Source organism: Echinops telfairi, unplaced genomic scaffold, assembly GCF_000313985.2.
Source record: "Echinops telfairi isolate 266 unplaced genomic scaffold, ASM31398v2 ScPeMD7_14;HRSCAF=57, whole genome shotgun sequence".
Taxonomy (NCBI): Eukaryota; Metazoa; Chordata; class Mammalia; order Afrosoricida; family Tenrecidae; genus Echinops; species Echinops telfairi.
The window spans coordinates 2,824,683-2,843,953 of NW_022103911.1; the positions used below are offsets into that span (position 1 = coordinate 2,824,683).

The following is a 19,271-nucleotide window of genomic DNA, read 5'->3' on the forward strand; positions in this document are numbered from 1 at the left end:
AAAGTGAGGTTTGCGTGATGCTGCTTTTATGAACAAATTCAGTGACCAGGCAATGCCACTGGGTGAACTAACTCAGAGCTGATGCTCGCTCAGTGGTAAATATGTACTATGATAGCTCCACCCAGCGGACTTTGCCCCGTGTTTTGGAGGCAGCCCCTCATATAGATTTCAGAGTAAGTTGACAAGACTAAAGGAGCGTAGCAGACCCAGCATTACAAATGTAACATCAATTCTTTTGAAAGAATCACTGCCATCGAGTCAATGCCAACTTCTGGCAACCCTCTAAGACGGGGCAGAACTGCTCCTGTGAGTCAGAGACTAACTGCTTATGGGAGTCGAATGCCCCTTCTTTGTCCCAGGGAGGGGCTGGTGGCTTGGAATTGCTGACGTTTCGGATGACAGCCCAATTCTTAACCTCTATGCCAGCAGGGCCCTTATTTAGTTGAAACAAACCATTTATTATGTTGATATAATGGTATAATTCTATTGTCACATACCATTTTATCAATTCTCACATATATGGGTATTAGACTAAGTAAAAGCCATTAAGTACAGAGTTTTTAAATGCTACCAATATGTTATTCTAAGAATGTAACTTGCTGAACTTAGGTAAACGTTGCCAATGTGGTAATAATAGGGTGAATTTATGTTCTTTTTTTTGTTTGAATTTATGAAAAGATATCTAAATATGCAGTATATTTCAAATTACCTAATCTCACAGTTGCATAACTTATCATAAGAGAAACACTGGTATACAGAAGTCCTGTTGTACCAATAAGATTGGTGTGCTTATTACCATCAGGGAACTTTCTCAGGATTTCAGCAATCTAATCCTTCAGTATGTATCTCATTACTGATAGTTGGAATTTTTCCATTTGCTAGGGCCAACAGGTGAAACCATTTAGTCATTGCCAAGTTGTGTATTTCTTTGGACACAGGAAAATCAGTACACATTCATTTAGCCAACCTATTTAATAATTATTTTATATACACCACCTATTTTGGTTTAAATATTGCTATTTTCAAAAAATTCACTGCCATTGAGTTAATTCAAACGAATAGTGACCCCGTAGAAAAGAAGTGCCTTTAGGTTTCTAAGACTAAATCTTTACAAGTAGACAGCTTCATCTTTCTCTCAAGGAGTAGCTGATAGGTTTGAACCACTGACCTTGTGGTTAGCTCAGTGTGTAGCCCACTATGCCACCAGGGGTTCCTGTTTATAAAATAGTTGTTAATGCTATTAAAATGATTAGAACATTTTATTATCCCCAACAGCTTTAAAGAGAAAAATGAAAACATAAATTACTGCTGACATCTCTTTAGAATAGATACACCTACTCCTCACATATTAAGAGTTGGGTTACAAAAATCAGGTTCTAGGAAAGGCAGGATCATGCAAAAATGGACACACCAGATCCCCAAATGGATGATGACGACTGACAAGTGACATCATTAGATCACTACCAAACCACTGAACATCATACTCTAGCAACAGGGACACAAAACCATAACCACTACAATTCATGCTACCCTAGCTTAGAAGCAGTTTGTTACTGATAGATCTACAAAACAGTTATCGATTGTAGATTTTTTGCTATTTTGTAAGTTTGCAATGTTAGAAAACAACAGTTCATAAGGACTTAGGTAATGATTTATATATGCTGTTATGTTCTGGAGAGGAAAACTTGTAATTAAAGATTCCAAAGGAAAAAAACACACAGAAATTTTATTTAGAAAAGTATGATGTTTGGAATAAAATCCAATTTAACACTTTTACTTGTGATATAAAAACTCCAAAACAAAATGTAAGCAAACGTATGTTCTACACATTCAAGGATGGAATTAAAACAAGATATCCTCTGTAAAGCAAATATATTTATTATGCATTTTCATATACATAGGGATTTTTGCATAATATAATACAAGAAATAAAATAAAACTTTTACAATGTGAAATTCAATATACAGTTTAGAGTATTTACAGACCTCAAAAAAGGGAAAAATAAAAAAGAATGCTTTTGTATGTGACATTTGCTGAAGTGTGTAAATGGATGACAATAAGCAAAACAAACATTTGCATAGCCAAAATAATATTGAGAAAGGTATTTAATTTTTTTTTTTTAAGTAGCAAACACTTTTTAAAGTGAGGATTCTGGTGAAGGTGAGGAGTGAGCGACAAAAGACACGGCTGTATTTTGAAGTACACACTTAAGAATTCTGGTCCATCTTTTTAAAAACCTTTCTGACATTGAGATGTTTATTCTTAATTACTACATTTTACCACTTCCCTTATTATCAACCCATGAAATTTCGGGAATGGGAACAGATGGAAAGTTATAAAAATGTTAATAAGCACATGGCATTGTAGTTGTGTAGCGGCAACAGCTGATTTACAAAATTTAAACATTTTCATTTCAAAAATAGTTATTTTCGCTTTATGTCTGGGGGACAATGATGTGTTCTTCTTAATGGAACAGAAGTCATTGTTCGGTGAGGGCTTTATACCCCCCAGAAAGAAGTAAGCAAAGCAGGGCATCTCAGCCCTTCATCATCCTTATGCTGAGAGCCATGTATTATCTATTCTAAAAAATAATTTATATAAAAACGTCCAGAATACTACTTACTTTGGAAAATCATACTTTTCCCCCCAACAGGTTCTCTTCCTACCAACTGTTTCAAGTGTATATAGTATCGATATGGAAATATCCGCTCTTTGAAAAACAGAAATCCCTTATGTATGAGTCCTATCTCTGCCCTTTGGCCACAAGGTGCATTTTCATAACAAACAATAAAATTAAATAAATACAGTTTCAATAATTCAAGGTTAATAGAAAAGCTGGTAGCTTTCAAGGTTCTCTCCCTAAAGAAAAATACACCTAGTAAGAAATTAGAATTTCCTCTTCTACAGTGTTGTAAATGTACTATATTGGAGATAAGAGAAAGTTGTTTTAATAGGATCTGTTCATACTTATTAAAGAATTGTTTGACACTCTTAAGGCTACTTTGCAAGAGTCCTACTAAGTGTAGTTTATAAATGTCCCATAGGGACAAGAATTCAACACTTGAAACATTCACACTTGAGTTATCAATATTGCCATGTCACCTTAATATTGACTGAACTTATCTTCTACTCCTGATTATGACATTATCAATGACATAAACCAAATGAATTTTGCTGACTTTAAAGAACAAAAGCAAAAACAAAAAGCCTTACACTAAGATTCAAGTGGAATACTTGCCACAACAAATTACCCAACGCATCACAGATATGTGTCCTTCATATACTAAGATGACATTATTGACCTGTTATTAGGTCACATTATAGAGATTGTTCTAGTAGTAGCAATGGTTTTGTGCTGAATCTCTAACTTCTCTTTCCTTCTTATCAATGGCACATGGGAAAAAAATAGCTGTTTTTTAAAAGATGAACAGGGCTCATTCAAAAATCCACCTCCTACCTTGGCTTCTAAACTTTTTTGTGCTAATTGTGCTAATCTTCCCAGACATATACACACCCATCTATCTACAGGCAGCATCACTGGTTTGGAGTACATCCAGGAGGTCAAGGCTCTGGGGTCACGCACGTGGAGTTGAGCCAGTCAACTTTGCCTTTTGGGGGTTGGAGACTTCACCTTTAACCCTGCACTCACCTACCCTGCATGCAACTGATGAAGGAAGAAAACAGAAGCAAAGTATGTGGCTAGAAAAGTGCAAATCCATCACTATTATTTATCAAATAGCAATACAAAAATGCATGTGTGCTATGACTGATGGTTTAGTGGTACAATCTGTGACAGCACATATTACTTCAACAAGCATATCCGTCCGACAAGACCACCAAGATGGATCCAATCAACTTTAAGTGGGGTGTTCTTTTGGTCATGCAGTGATTTACAAAATAAAAATAGCTGAGAGATAGCCCAGCATTAATATTTATAATGGAAAGTTGCCTATAATTTAATGTGAAGGAAGAGATAAGTAGGAATCAATGAGTTGTTCAGGGATCGAAAATCTACCCTCAGAAAGACAGGTGCATCTCCCTCTGCACACACATGCAACTGAGGCGTGGATTTTTCCCTGAGATTTGTCATGCCTCAGGAATGAGAGTCTGTCTTCTCAGAGGTGGAACGATGAGTGGCAGGTGAAATACAATCCCAGTAAATGAAATAGACCTTTGTTCTGCCTACAATCTGGTGTTTGTTTCCGTTTTGGACAATTTTAACAGAGATAAGGATTGTACTGGGAAAATCCAGATTTAAACTACTTAGAGCAGCTCCCTAAAATACTATAAATGACTAAAACCCAAATGTCAGTAAACCATTTTTCACCTCAGGATGGCATTTATATAGAAACTTATTTTTATCCAATGCTGAAAGGGTAGTGAACATAAAACAGTTGCAAATTTAATTTTATTGAGCAACATTATTTTTAAAGATACAAGAAAACAGTCCATACACTACAACAATGCGAACATGGCTGAAATAATATGCTTACGTTTCTTTTGCCATAAAAAGAAAAAAAATAAAATAAATACAAGGAACACTGCCTTTTTCATATATACTTGACCATGGCACATGCACATTTATCAAATTTTAACTTAAAATATGCAAAATTTGTTTCAGCTTTTATCAGGGAACTGCAGTATACATCTGCAATTTTAAAAAGTGCTTACTCCTGGGTAGTGAATACAAAGCACACAAATAAAATTTCCTAAGCATACAGGGTTAACATTGAGAAGGCAGCCTTACTACGTAGGCACATTACAGTAATTAAGGTAACTGTACTGCAGATATCACATTCTTCATTTTCTTTTCTCAGCAAATCAACAGGCATTTTTTATTTTCATCCAGTAGCTGAAGAACCACTTCAATCACAATGTCTTCTGTTTCCAAGAGTAGAAAACTAATGTAAAATTTAAAAAGGAAAAAAAAAAAGGCGTTATACTTAATATAGAACTACGTAAATATTTTAGACCTTATATAAGAATATACATATACATATGCATACATATGCACAAGAGGATGTCAAAAAGTTGATAGAAAACTGGAATTTTTTTACAAACTTTTTGAAGTCCTCTCCCGATGTATATACACACATACATATATGTATGCGTCTATGCTTTATTAGATCTTAGAACGATACAATGCCATATAGTATAGCTATATTTATATGTGTGTGTAAATCACACAAACTACATAAAGCATACACTTGCACATTAGTGATTCAATAGGTCACTTTTAAAGCTTCTACAAAATGTTGCCTAAATTCCTGTTTTATTGTTTAATACCTACATTTGGCCTTTACAAAAAGTACTATCAAAATTCTCCCTCTCTCTCCCACACACAAACACACACAACACAGCCACTGAGTTGATTCTGACTCATAATGCCCCTGTAGGACTGAGAAGAATTGCCCCTGAAGGTTTCCGAGGCTGTTAATTTTTACGGGAATAGAAAAGCCTCATCTTTCTCCCACTGTCAAAACTAAATAACTTATAAATAAAGCATGCTGGACAATCAGCAACTTAATAAAAGCAGTTTTGAATTAGATTTGTCTAGGTTCTCCCTAGTTTAACACTGACGATTATTATTATTCAAAGAAAAGAGAACTTATTTATAATAATGTTTCACCTGAGGTACGTGTATTCCCAAGACAGAAAAAGTACATGTGAGGAAGAGTATAATTTGGCTAGCAGTAAAAAAATGCAGAGTGAAATATACATACATATATATATATATACACACACACACACTTACAGCACGACTTTGCAAGGATAACTAATATAGAAAATATGATTCTGAAAAAGCATTCATAATATGAAAACCATGTAACTAATTTTTCTGCCCACAAACTTCCTCAACATAATGATGCATGTGTGAAGAGAAAATAAAAAACTTTTATTTAGTAATCAGGACTATTTTAAAGTTGACACATTTAATTTTTAAACATAGATTCTAAATAGTCACATCTTTCAATACGTCCATTTGTCATTTTTCTACACCTAGAAGATTTTTAAAAGTGATTTGTCATAGTAATAATCACTTGTTGCTGATTAAGTCTTTACCTTTTTCCAGGATTTAAAGTAAGGAAATTAATATTTATAATCTACATACTAAATGTTACATAATTGCATTCAAAGATATAGCACTAACTCCTTCATCACCGTCAAAGATCTTTTTAAGAGGGGAAAATGATTGAATAAGAAGTATAATTCCTTCCTGAGGACCCATGACTAGCATAAACTCAGAAACTCACTGACATCAAGTCAATTCTGACTCAAAGTGACCCTGTGGGGCAGTTAAAAACTGTCCCTGTGGGTTTCTGAGACTGTTTAACTGTTCACGGGAGTAGAAAGCCACCTTTCTTCCATGGTGTACATGGTGGTTTCAAACTACAGACCTTGCAGATCTCAGCTCAACATGTCACCGCTGCACCACCAGGCTCCATGAACAGCAGACTCATTCATTTCTACATTCACTCACTTGGCCAACCAATTTTCCTGAGAAACCACCAAGCACATAGGATAGCAGCAAATAAAACAAGGCTTATATTTTTGTTGGGGAAGACAAATAATAAAACAAAAGAAGTAAAATACATAAGGCATATAAAGATTTAAAGTAAATGCTTTGCGTAAGAGTGGGAAGGGAGAAAAAGGATTTATGAGGACGAGAGAATTCAGCTTTTAAAAGAATGCAAAGTCTTGCTGAAATCACACCTGGTGAGACATTCATGAGAGGCAGAAAGACCTATACTTTTGCTATTTTTTTAACTTGATGAAATTTTACCTTTTATAATGGAGTTTCCTTTTTATAGTTGAAGCTAGGGTCAGAGCCCTCAATCTGAAGCTTCAGGGCTTGTTTAAGGCTTAATTCTGTCTCTGAGGAAGGGTACCCTTCCAACACTTCCTGATGCCCTCTATCTTGTATTGATCGTGGGACTGAAACTCTACCAAGAAAAACCTGGTTGCTTTGAAGGTGATAGTTTGGATTCGTCATTATTCCATTTCTCTTCTTCTGCTCCCCACTCTGTTGGTGGATAAGAAACTGCTGTTGAGAACGCCCAATGTCCTGCTGATTTGATGGTATCATGACTTTGTTCTGAGGTTCTGCTGGCACTGGTTTAAGTGACATGTTAGTCCCAGAGTTGCCGACAGGTCCTCTTTTGTCAAACTGAGTCATTTCATATTCTAAAACCTTTGGCTGCGATGAATTGCTTTGCTTCGCTTTTTTCCCAGCAGACCCAGATTTGCTGGAGTTTTCTGACTTCCCTGCTTTATTTGCTTTCGTTGACTTCAAACTGGGCTTTACTTGACTCCACTCAAACTCGCTACTTGGTGAATTATGGCTTGGTGCTAAGGACTGTGTTGTGGAAGAAGGGGAAACAATGGACTGTCGGCTTCTACTGCGTGGCAATGAATGCTGCTGAATTTGTTCTGTGAAGGACAAGTTATGGAAGCTGTCAATCGGCACGGTTTGGGCTGTTGCTGTAGATGACGTAGTTCTTAAAGAAGAATTTTTTGAGCTTTTCAGGGAGTTATTGGATAATGATGACTTTTGCCTGTCAACCGTAGAATCTGGCGATTCGGAAGGAGAACTGAAGGCGTGCGCTGGCCCATTAGGTAAACCGCGCAATGAGGGCTGCATGTCTCCTCCACCAGTACTACCAGAGCTATTTGATTTAATTGTTAGTGACTGCATTTTTGAAGACACGGATTGGAGGGGTTTTTGCTCCATGGTGTGAACAGGAGACGGGGAGCACCCATTCAAACTAGCCGCGCCATACTTTTCTAATAATTTAATTATTTGGGAATGTCCGTTTTTGGCTGCCACACGCATAGCAGTGCGTCCAAATTGGTCAGCATGGTTTGGATCAGCACTGTGCTCTAATAAAACCTGCACCACATCAATGTGGCCCTCCTGGGCCGCGATGCAGAGTGCAGTGGCACCCTGATTGCATGTATGGTCAACTACGGCCCCATGCTCAATCAGAAGCTGAACCACTTTTACGTGGCCTTGCCAGGCAGCAGACTGCAGAGCAGATCGCTTCTCGTTGTCTGCAGCATTGACATCAGCATGGTAGGTTATCAGAACCTGCACCATTTCCAAATGGCCTTGCCAGCAGGAAACGTGAAGGGCGGTCCTTCCTTCAGCATCACTTGCTTCTACGTTTGCACCATTTTCTAAAAAATACTCAGCCATTGTAAGTTGGTTTTCTAATGCCAGAATATAAAGTGTGGGTCTCCCATCAGCATCTTTGTAGTTTACATCAGCTCCATGGGTAAAAAGCAATTCCACAATGTCCCTGTGTCCTTCTAAGGCAGCCACCCGCAGTGCATTTCTTCCATCATAACCTCTTTGATCAACGTTGGACTTATTGTCCAGCAATATTTGAACACAATCATAATGACCCTCTTGTGAGGCTAAGATGAAGGGTATTCTGCCATCATTGTCGATCTCATTTGTTCTAGCACCTTGCTCAATAAGTGCTTCACATATTAATCGGTGACCTTCAAAAGCTGCCATGTGCAAAGGTGTCCATCCAGCATCATCCCTGTGATTCTCATCTAACCCTCGATCCAGTAGAGTTCGTACCACTTCAACGTTTCCTTGCGCTGAAGCAATGCTGAGGACCGTCCTGCCTTCACTATCAATACTATCCACAGCTGCACCCCAAAACAGAAGTGTGTTTACAACTGAAGCGTGACCCATAGATGCTGCTGCTAAAAGGGGTGTACGGCCATTGTTGTCTGTATGGTCAACATCTGCCCCACCTTCTAGAAGCAAGTCAACCACATCCACATGCCCTTCATAGGCAGCTACCAGCAATGGAGTCATGCCATCTTTATCACAGTGATCCACCTCAGCACCCCGGTCGATGAGAAGGCTCACGACGGAGGCATGCCCTTTACTAGCAGGCACACAGAGTGCAGCCACGGAGAGTGCCGTCCTGCCATCAACGTCCTCGTGATTGACTTCTGCCCCGTGGTCTAGTAGGTGCTCCACAATCTCTCTGTGTCCCATGTATGCTGCCGCGATCAAAGCAGTTCTACCTTCATTGTCAGCTTTGTTGACTTCAGCACCATGTTGTAGCAAATTCAGTACAATGTCCTCATGTCCTCCCCAGGCTGCTGCTCGCAGGGCTGTTCTGCTATCAGCGTCTGCACAATCCACTTTCACACCAGCATAAAGCAGGGCAGAAACGACCTCAGTATGGCCACCCCAAGCAGCAGATCTTAATGCCGTCCAACCATCCTGGTCGGTGTGGTTGATATTTGCTCCACACCCAATCAAACAATTAACCACCTTGGTATGTCCTTGTCTAGCAGCGAGGGTGAGAGGTGTATGTCCATGAGCATCTTCTATCTCTAAGTCCGCTCCCCGAGAGACAAGTAAATTCACAACATCAAGATTGCCACTGTACGCAGCATTAGCCAGTAATGTTCTCCCATTTGAATCGCACTGGTTCACTGAGGCTCCATTATCTAATAATGTCCGAATAGAATCTTCTCTTTCTAAGGCTTGTCTGACTATGCATGACGTGCGATCATCTTCACTATTGACATGAGCACCAGCTTTAACCAGCAGCTGTAGAACTTCTTGTTCCTTGGGTATTAAAGTCAACAGAGAGTCTCTGACAGGTGTACCATTCCATATCATCCACAGAGCCAACTCAGCTGTTTCTAACTGAAAGTTTGAGTTAATTAAGTGCAATGCAAATTCTTGTGCTTCCAATGGCGTTAAATCCTTGGCTTGGCAGGTATAACTCATAGCCAACATTCTGTGTCCTTCCGCTGCATTGCATAAATATTTCTGAGTGCAGTGCTTCACATCCAGAAGCCACTCTGCAAAACTATAATGAAACAATATTTTAGTGTTTCCTAGGCCATCAACAAGAAGCTTGGAGAGGACATCTAATTTGCGTTGAAAGTCTTCCAAGGTTAATGACATATTTTTGGTCCATACTGCATGATATAGTTCTGTTATGGTCAAAGGTCGGCAGGCTGCAAGAATAACATTCAAAATAGGCTGAACCTTTGCAAACTGTTTTCTTACAAAAAGTCTTTGACACAGCCAGAGATATAGACCATTTAGAGTTCCTGGAATATCACGGATCTCTCGTAACATAATAAAGTTTTCTACAACTCCATCTAGAACCCGTTCTAGATAAAGAAAGCAGCCACTGCTCTTAATGTGCAGCTGATTTAACATCTCTGCCGTTTCCTTTGTGAGGTGTTGTCGCAAAGCTTCTTCTTGATCTAACCGATGAAGAATATACTGTTGAACATCCTTGACAATGTATGCCTTCCGCAGGTCATCTAAACTTATTTTCCGAAAACCTGAAGAAAAGAAACACAAAAGTAGGCGTCATCGATTGAAAATTATTATAGAACTTGCCATATACTGAAATAACGTTCCTAGTCAACATCAATCCATCCTCCTTCAATAGAGGGAGCTCTGGTGGTAGAGTTATGCTTGGGGCTTCTAACGACAAGGTCAGCACTGTTCAACCCCGCTAGCCTACCCACTAGAAAAAAGATGTGGCTGTCTGCTCCAGTCTCAGAAACCCCAGGGAGCAGCTCTAGGCAATCCTTTAGGGTCCTTATGTGGTAAGGACTTGACTCAAAGCCAGTGGATTTGGTTTTCCGGAGTATGTAAATCAAAGGTGTCCTCGTGGCACAATGGCTAGGAACTCTGTTGCTAACCAGGAGCTGGCAGTGTGAACCCATCAGTGGCTCTGTAAGACAGAGATGTCCTCCAGCTTCCAAAGATTCGGAGTGTTGGAAACCATATAGGGTAGTTCTATTCTACCCTAGAGGATTACTATGAATTGAAATGTACACAATTGTAATGAGTTTACTATATAAATCAGCTTTTCCTACTACTGTAATAAAAAGCATTGATCACTAGTGTAACTATTTTATTTTCCTATCTACAAGTTGAACTATTTCTTATTCTTTTTGTTGCTCAGTGCTCCTCTCAGCTTCAATAATCTAAGATACTAAGCATACGACAACCCTACAATCCATGAAAGCACATTGCTAAAATTTTCTAATCTCTCAAATAATTATCCAAAAAGTATTAAGTATAACAAAGAAAGTTTGTTTTTAGAAACTAATCTTTTTTTCAAATGAATCATTTATATACGTAGACTCTACATTTAAATGTACACTATCCAAATGGAGGGTGCAAATAGGGGCTGAACTATGGGATTGAATATTTTAATCCAATTAAGAGTATCACACTTATCATGTGTCTAAATTACATTAATTTTACATGCTGTTAAATTAAATATAATCTGATTATCAACAAATATCTTCAACAATTTGAGATGTAATTAGGTAAAATTTTAACACTTCATTCAGCATTGTAAAAAAAATAACACAAATTACAGGTATTTGAAACCCACTTTAAGGTCTTTAAGGGGGATTATAATTTTATTTACTGAGAGGTGATATATCATGATTTTTAGAGAACTGTATATTTATTTTACTCAAGAAAAAATTACTGAGTGAATGACCTCACATGGAGATATAAATCTGGAAACTCGGCAAAGGTTAATAATGTTTTATACTGGGCAATAATCCTATAGTCAGTTGAATAGATTAAAAACAGCTATGTATACACATATATACACACACAGAGCAGGGCCCTGGCACTAGAGTGGTTACACATTGGGCTGCTAACCGCAAGGTCAGCAGTTGGAAACCACCAGTTGCTCCACGAGAGAAAGACAAGCAGACCCTCCTGTGGAGCTTTACAGTCTCAGAAGCCCAGAGGTCGTCTCCATGTCTTAGAGCCTGAAGAGACAGATTCAACTTCATGACAGTGAGGTTTTCACACACACACACACACACACACACACACACACACACACACACACAATCTACTAAATGCCAGGGACTGTATGAGAAGATGATGGTTTTAATTTTGTGATGAGAAACTAGTGAGAAATTTTGACCAAGGCAGTAACACTGAACAGCTTTGCGTTTTGAAACATTATCATATCACCAAAGGTTGAATATGACAGAACAATATAAAATCTTGTGATGATATCTAGATGAGAATAATTAAGAACCTGATCCACAGTGTTAGCAGCAGAATTGAATTAGTATTGGCCACTTTTAGTCCAACAATCATATTGTTGATTATGCCAGGAATGACAATTACAAGAGGAATAGTGTCACATTCACCATCCTCAAGAAAATCTATCTTGAAGTGCAATGCTATCTGTGATTCCAAGAAAAGATAAATCAACAAGGAAGACTAGTTAATATAACTATTATTCAAATTTACACAAAAACCATTAACGTCAATGTTGAAGAAAGGAAAGGATTTTACCACGTACTCCACTTTGAAATTGATCAAATATGCAACCTGATGCATAAATAACTATTGGGGATTGAAATTAGGAAGATGGAAACAAAGCGGAAGAACAGAGTTTAGAAAACATGGCCTTGGTGATAAAGCAAAGGTGGAGATGCTTGATAAAATCTTGCATCCTGAGCCAGCCCTGGCAGCACACTATGTTCCTGTTGGACTGCTAACCACAAGGCAGCAGTTCAGAACCACCAGTCATTCATTCCACAGGAGACAGCAGAGTCTTTCTACCTTAACAGATTCTCAGTCTCCACACCCACAGAGGCAGTTCTACTCTGGCATATGGGGTCATCATGAGTCAGAATCAACTTGTGGGCAATGATTTTACTGACTTTTTCATTGTGAATATCTTTTTCCCCCAATAACATCAACAATGACTATTAAATGTGCATCTGGCCATAGGAAACATAAGCCAAATCAAACTCACTGGCATCGAATCAATTCTGACCCCTGGTGACCCTATAGAGCAGGGTAGGCCCTGGCACTATGTATTTCCAAGACTGTAACTCTTGACAGGAGTAGAAAGCCTAATCTTTTTCCTACGGAGCTCCTAGTGGTTTCGAACTGCTGACCTTGAGGCTTAGCAATCTAGCACAAAATCACTACATCATCAGGGCTCCTCTATAGGGATAAACTGACTATATCTATGGAAAGAGTCAAAACAAGGCCAGGGGCCAACTATGGAAAAGACCATCAATTGATTACATAAAAGTTCACGGTGAAAATGAAGAAAACTCAAACAAGTCCTTAGAAACCAAAAGATGACTTACAATTATACCTAAAATTAGAGAAAATTTCAGGAACAGATTTGACACCTTGAAGATAATGACAAGTTGTCTGGTGGCATCAAGACCATCAGACATAAAGAAAGCAAATGGTCATTAACAAGATAGAGAGAAAAATACCAAAGAGGATGTCACAAGAGACTGAAACTTGCCCTTGAATGAAGAAGAGCTAATTCAAATGGGAGAAATGATGATGAAAAGTTGAATAGAAAATTTCAAAGGGCAGCTCAAGAAGACAAAGTATTATAATTAAATGTGTAAAGACCTGGAATTAGAAAGCCAAAAGGGAAACACATGCTCAGCAAATTTCAAGCTGAAAGAAGGAAGGAAGAATTAAAAGCCCAGGGTTGCAACACTGAGTCTATGGGCAAAGTCATGAATGATGCAGGAAACATCAAAAGAAGACTGAAGTCATACAGAGCCATTTTACCACAAAGAGCAGTTCAGCATTCAGCAATTTCAAGAGGCAGCATATGATCAAGAAGCGATGGTACTGAAGGCAGCAGTCCAATATGCAAGAAGGCATTAGTGAAAAAACAAGGCTTCAGTCAGGAATTGAAAGACTACCAATTGAAATGGTTCAACAGCTGATAAAGCTCTGGAAGCACTCACTCATATATGCCAAGAAATGTGTAAAACAGCTTACCTGACCAACCCACTGGAAGAAATACATATTTGCACCCATTCCAAAGAGAAGTACCACAACAGAACAAGGAAATTATCAAACATTAGCATTTGTATCATATGCAAGGAAACATGTTTTGATGATAAATAAAGCACTGGTTGCAGCAGTACAGTGACAAGAAGCTACAAGGAATTTAAGCCAGATTCAGAGGAGGATGTGGCATGAGGGTAACGCTGCTCACACCAAATGGATCCTGGCTGATGAAAAGACATCAGACTGCACAGATCACAACAAATTATGGATAACAGTGAGGAGAGTAGGCATTCTGGAACAATCACTGTACCCATGCAGAACCTATATATTGATCATGAGATAAGAGCTGGAACACCACAAGGGGCTATTGCATGGATTAACGTCAGGGTTCTTTCCTTTTATCACACTTACTAAAATTCAATATTCTGAGAAGCTGACCTATATGAAAGACTTAACATCAGGATTGGTAAAAGTTATAGCAACCTGAGATATACAGAAGACACAACCTTGCTTGATGAAAGTGAAGAGGACTTGAAGCACTTGCAGATGAAAATCAAAGATGGTAGCCGTAGGTATGAATCACAACTCAATGTGAACCTAACAAAATTCTTCAAACTGGATCCACAGGCATCGTGATAAACGGAGAAAACATGGAAGTTGTCAAGGATTTCATTTTACTTGGATCCACAATCAAAACTTCTGGAAGATGCCGTCAAGAAATCAAATGATGCACTGCAGGCAAATCTGCTGCACAAGACCTCCTTAAAGCATATCAGAACAAAAGCACTTGTTTTGCAGAAGGCTATGAATAACAGTAAAAGCTGAAAATATTTGCATGGATTAAGCCTCCACTGAACTCACTCAGACCAATTACAAAGGATGTAAATAGCCCTGTCCTCAGATGGCATGCACTTGGGAAAGTGGATCACTGCATATATAGTTAGGTTAAAGGGCTTTTCTGCGTTTTATTTTGTTCTCATCAGTGGGTAATCCATAGAGACAGTAACTAGATTAATAGTTCCTTAGGGTTATGGTAGGGGAGGTTGGGGCATATCAGGTAGCTAGTAACAACAGGGACAAGAAAGAAGAAAATGTTCTAAAATTGATTGTGGTAATGACTGCACAACTCTCTTTTAATATGTTTAAACCATTGTGCTGTATGGCACGTGAATTATATGCCGATACAATTGTTAAAAAAACAGCGAGGTAGCACTTTGAGGATTAAGAAGCTTAGTGCTCTAAACATAATATTTATCAAAGTACATTGTCATTTTTTTTCACTTGAATAAAGAAATTACTCAGGGAATAAAAGGTTATGAATTTCTAGGGGAATGAAAACAAAATTCACTGAACTTTAAGATGATTTCTCTGCAGGATTACTTCTCAACTGGAGAAAAATAAGTCAGGGTAAGAGATTTAGTGCTGGTGAGGGCACAATGATAGAAATGATAGGACCTGCGGCAATATTTGCAAACTGAGGCTCATTGAAACAGTACACTGTTTTAAGGAACCTGCAGGGATCGGGGTTATGAAATTAAATTGTAAGGGATAAAGTTCATTCTAGCATATTCATACAATAATAAATTAGGTGGCTATTAAAACCATCATTAAAGAAGTAATACAGTGATACTAAAAAGGCTTATGTAATTTTAAATTTAAAAAGCAGGAAACCAAATAGTCATATAATACGCTCTTATTAAAACTAAAACCAAACCAAACTCAGTGCCATCAATTCAATGCCGACTCTTAGCAATTTATAGGACAGGGTAGAACTGCCCCTATAGGTTTCCAAGGCTATAGTCCTTATAAGTAGAAAGCTTCAACTGTCTCCTGCAGAGCAGGTGGTGGGTTCAAACTGCTGACCTTGTAGTTACCAGCCTAACACCTACCCTACTATACAACTAGAGCTCCTAAGAAATACTATGAAGCAGATAAGACCAATGAACTAGATTCAGAAGCAGTATTAAGTAAAATCAAACAAATTTCCCATTGAATTGATTGACCCTATAGGACTAAGTAGAATGACCCAATGGGTTTCCAAGGATATAAACTGTGTGAAAGCAAACTGCTGTATCTATCTCCTATGGGGCGGTTGGAGGGTTTGAACTGCCAACCGTTTGGTTAGTAGCAGAACACTAAACCACTACACTACCAGGGCTCCTTGTAATAATAATACCACCACCCCCCCCAACCCACTACCATCAACTTGATTACAACTCACAATGACCCTATAGAGGTTTTTCAAAATTCTAAGTCTTTCAGGAGCAGAGAGATGCCTCCTCTTTCCCCTATGGAGGGGGCTTGTGGGTCTAAACCATTGACTTTGAAATTAACAGCCCAATGCTTATCTCAAAGCCCACCAGAGCTCCTCTGAAATAAAAATAGGGCTCAAAAATAAAATAGGATTAAAATGGGGCGGGGGGGGGGGTAATAAGAACAAGAGCAGCAGCAATACATTTGTGAAATACTTCACCACCCACATATTGGGCACTGTTTTTAGTGCCACATATAATTTGTCATTTAATACAAAAATTCTGTGAAGAAGGTAATAGTATAATCTTCATTTTATAGATAAGGAAACAGAAAGTGTTTAAATTGCCTAATGTCACACAGCCAATGAATGCAGTATTTTACATATGTAAACTATGAAATTATGCAATATATGTGTATATCTATATCTATCGTCTGTCTGTCTGTCTGTCTATCTAGCTAGCTAGCTATAAAAGCTGAAAGGATGAAGCATTAACTAATGCCATTGGTTGCCTCGTGTGAGAGAGAGAAAGAAATGGGTAGATGTAGAAGACCCAAAGTGGCTTCAATTTTATTGTGGTTAGCATACCATGTGCTACACATGTTAGCAATGATCATTTTAAGGAATCCCTGGGTGGCAGGTAGCTAGGTGTTCAACTACTAAGAGGACGCTGGCTGACTCTCCAGATGCACTTCAAAAGAAAGGCCTGCTAACGGCTTCCAAAAGGCCAGATGCTTGGAAAGCCTGTGGAGCGCCGTTCTACTCTACAGCATGAATGGGAATCCACTGAGCTCAGTGACAACTGACTGTGGTTTGGGTTGCAGTGGTTCGCATTTTCATTTTCACCCCCAAACCTTTCGTCGACTCCATTGTATCCATGAAGTTATTAGCCGAGAATCAACTGTCATTATTAGCCTCCAGTCACTGAGAGAAAATAAGGCTGGTTACAGGAAATCACTTTGAACAAATGTCTAAGTTTTCATTAATGTTGCACTATGTGTAGGGCAATTTTAATATGAAGCAGTTAATAATGAACTATTAAAACCTAATTATCCAAATGCATAATAAACTCTGTAATTCCTTTTATTTCAGACCAGGTACTTTTATACACATATAGATAGTTCTTTCATATTGGAAAAAAAAAGTAATAAAGGGTATAGTTCAAGAGAAGTCCTACAAGACTATTGACTATCATTCTTCCCACACCAAGAAAAACGCAATAAAGTAATTACCATTGATTTTTAAAAAGGAGTGTCTGTTACATCCACGATTCTCATGCTATTTTAAGGAAATCGTATAAGCTGGTCATGACAGAATAGCATAATGTCCACAGATGTGGCAGCCAACATGGCTGGCCTGGGATGCCCTTGTTCTTTATTAGGGGTATTTAAGAAAAGAATTCTGGGAAAAAGTATAATGTTTATATGATCTGAAAACATTCTGTGGCTTAGTTTATCTGTAACAAATATATGCAAAAGACAACGTTGGGAATAGCTGAAGCACAGAATAAGCAGACGCAACAACCAGGCTTCCAACTGTGAACTTCCCTCTAAGAAACAGACACATATTCTAGTTCATTGTGGAAAAACATTTGAGGAAGGCAGTAAGTAATTATGCTTACCGGTAAACATTTTCGTGACAGCCTTACTCTGTTTTCGGGCAGAACAGAGAAGCAATAGCCACGGTGGAAAGAACTCATGGTGACCAGCCAAAAGCTCTGCCACAGTCCCGGAGAAGCTGGTGGACGTTTGCTCCCCTTCGGTAATGTTACAGCCTTCATCAACAGAATCAACAAGCAGATACAGGCTTTGCTGGGGAGGTTTCATTCCCAAAAGAGGGAGTAGCACACACCTGTAAAACACATCCATAGGAGCCTCTGAATGTCAATGGCTACGATGTCACCTCTTATTATTCGCACATTAGTACTACCAATGATCCATCACAAATATATTCTAAATAAAAGTTAAGGTCTCAGAATTTAAAAAAATACTCATTGTACAAGTTTTAACTCATCACTTTAAAGTGAGTTCTGGTCTTAAATAGTACAGAGTTCCAGAAACACCATTTTCCATTTTCCACAACAAAATGTTTGTGTGTATTAATAATTCAGCATAATAAGGAGGAGTGTAGGAGCGCAAAGGAAATATATTCCACATTAGATTCCCTTCTTGATTTTGTGAGCCAATTATAAAAAGACTGAATTGCTTGTAAACTATACGCACAAGGTTGAAATGTGTTGAAGTGAGGGAAAAGGAAACAAAAGCCCCAACACTTTGGAGATACATGTTAATGACAACACTTTCATGAAATTGTATTAGGGGTTGGATAGGACTGTCAGCAGCTGCACAGAAAACCTGAGACTTATTTCTGTAAGGACCACAGTCCATACAACCCTACAGAGCAGTGCTGTTCTGTCACAGGGGGGTCTGTGGGTTGAAACGGATTCACAACATCCAACAAGAACACAGCGTTTCTAAGTGTTTTAGCATCACTTCTTTACAAAACAGTTGCACTTCATACTAGTTTATCACCAACAAAGTTTTGAAAGAGAGTAGAATGATAAACTAGAGTTTAGGTCCTATTTGATGTATCTTCAAAGAAAACATTAATTATTAGGCTTACTGAATCGTGTATCTCCATACATAATTTATATTGAAGGTGAGCATAACTTTCGCAAAAGTAAAACAATGTTCATTCTCAAAATTTTTTCTTCATGTGTGTCATGTAGAAAATAAGGCACAGAATAAACAGTGAAGAGGATGCACTCTATCCAGTTATAAAAACCAAAATTTCTCCCTATCTTCCCCTATCAGGCTTCTGGGCATTTATCAATCCAGTGACTAACTCTATAGGTCTAGTTACCTGCCCTCTACCACCACGGGGACCAATCAGCCCCATTGTGGGCAAATGTCGGAGTTCACTTAGAGCAGTGCCCACTGTTAATCCTGGTGCACATAAAATAGCAATTACAGGAGTCTTAAGAGATGCTGGGGCCCACTTCACAAACTTGTTCCTTATGGTGGTGGTAAAGGGTACATGTCCTCAGGACACCCCCTTTTTGGGTCTATGGGAATATCCTGATAGATCCATTCCAACATACCAATTTCTCTAAGCTTTTGGATGCCTTCCTCTACAGTGTACCAAGGTAGGTCAGGTACTTCAAGTTGGTCTAATCTAGGCCATCTGGCAGTCCATGCTTCA

At 38.4% G+C, this 19,271-nt stretch overlaps 1 protein-coding gene across 1 annotated transcript in view; it reads right to left on the minus strand.

The window, feature by feature from the left end:
- Positions 1-4,391: 4,391 nt before the first annotated feature.
- The window catches only part of ANKRD50 (ankyrin repeat domain 50), a 57,053-nt gene continuing 42,173 nt past the window's right edge, over positions 4,392-19,271 (minus strand). Inside the window, exons 2-4 of the mRNA XM_004711847.3 lie at positions 17,692-17,921; positions 6,785-10,335; positions 4,392-4,901 (exon numbers count right to left, since the gene is read on the minus strand). Coding sequence (XP_004711904.1) covers positions 6,788-10,335; positions 17,692-17,921 — 3,778 coding nt within the window. The 3' untranslated portion in view covers positions 4,392-4,901; positions 6,785-6,787. The remainder of the gene's footprint in view (positions 4,902-6,784; positions 10,336-17,691; positions 17,922-19,271) is intronic.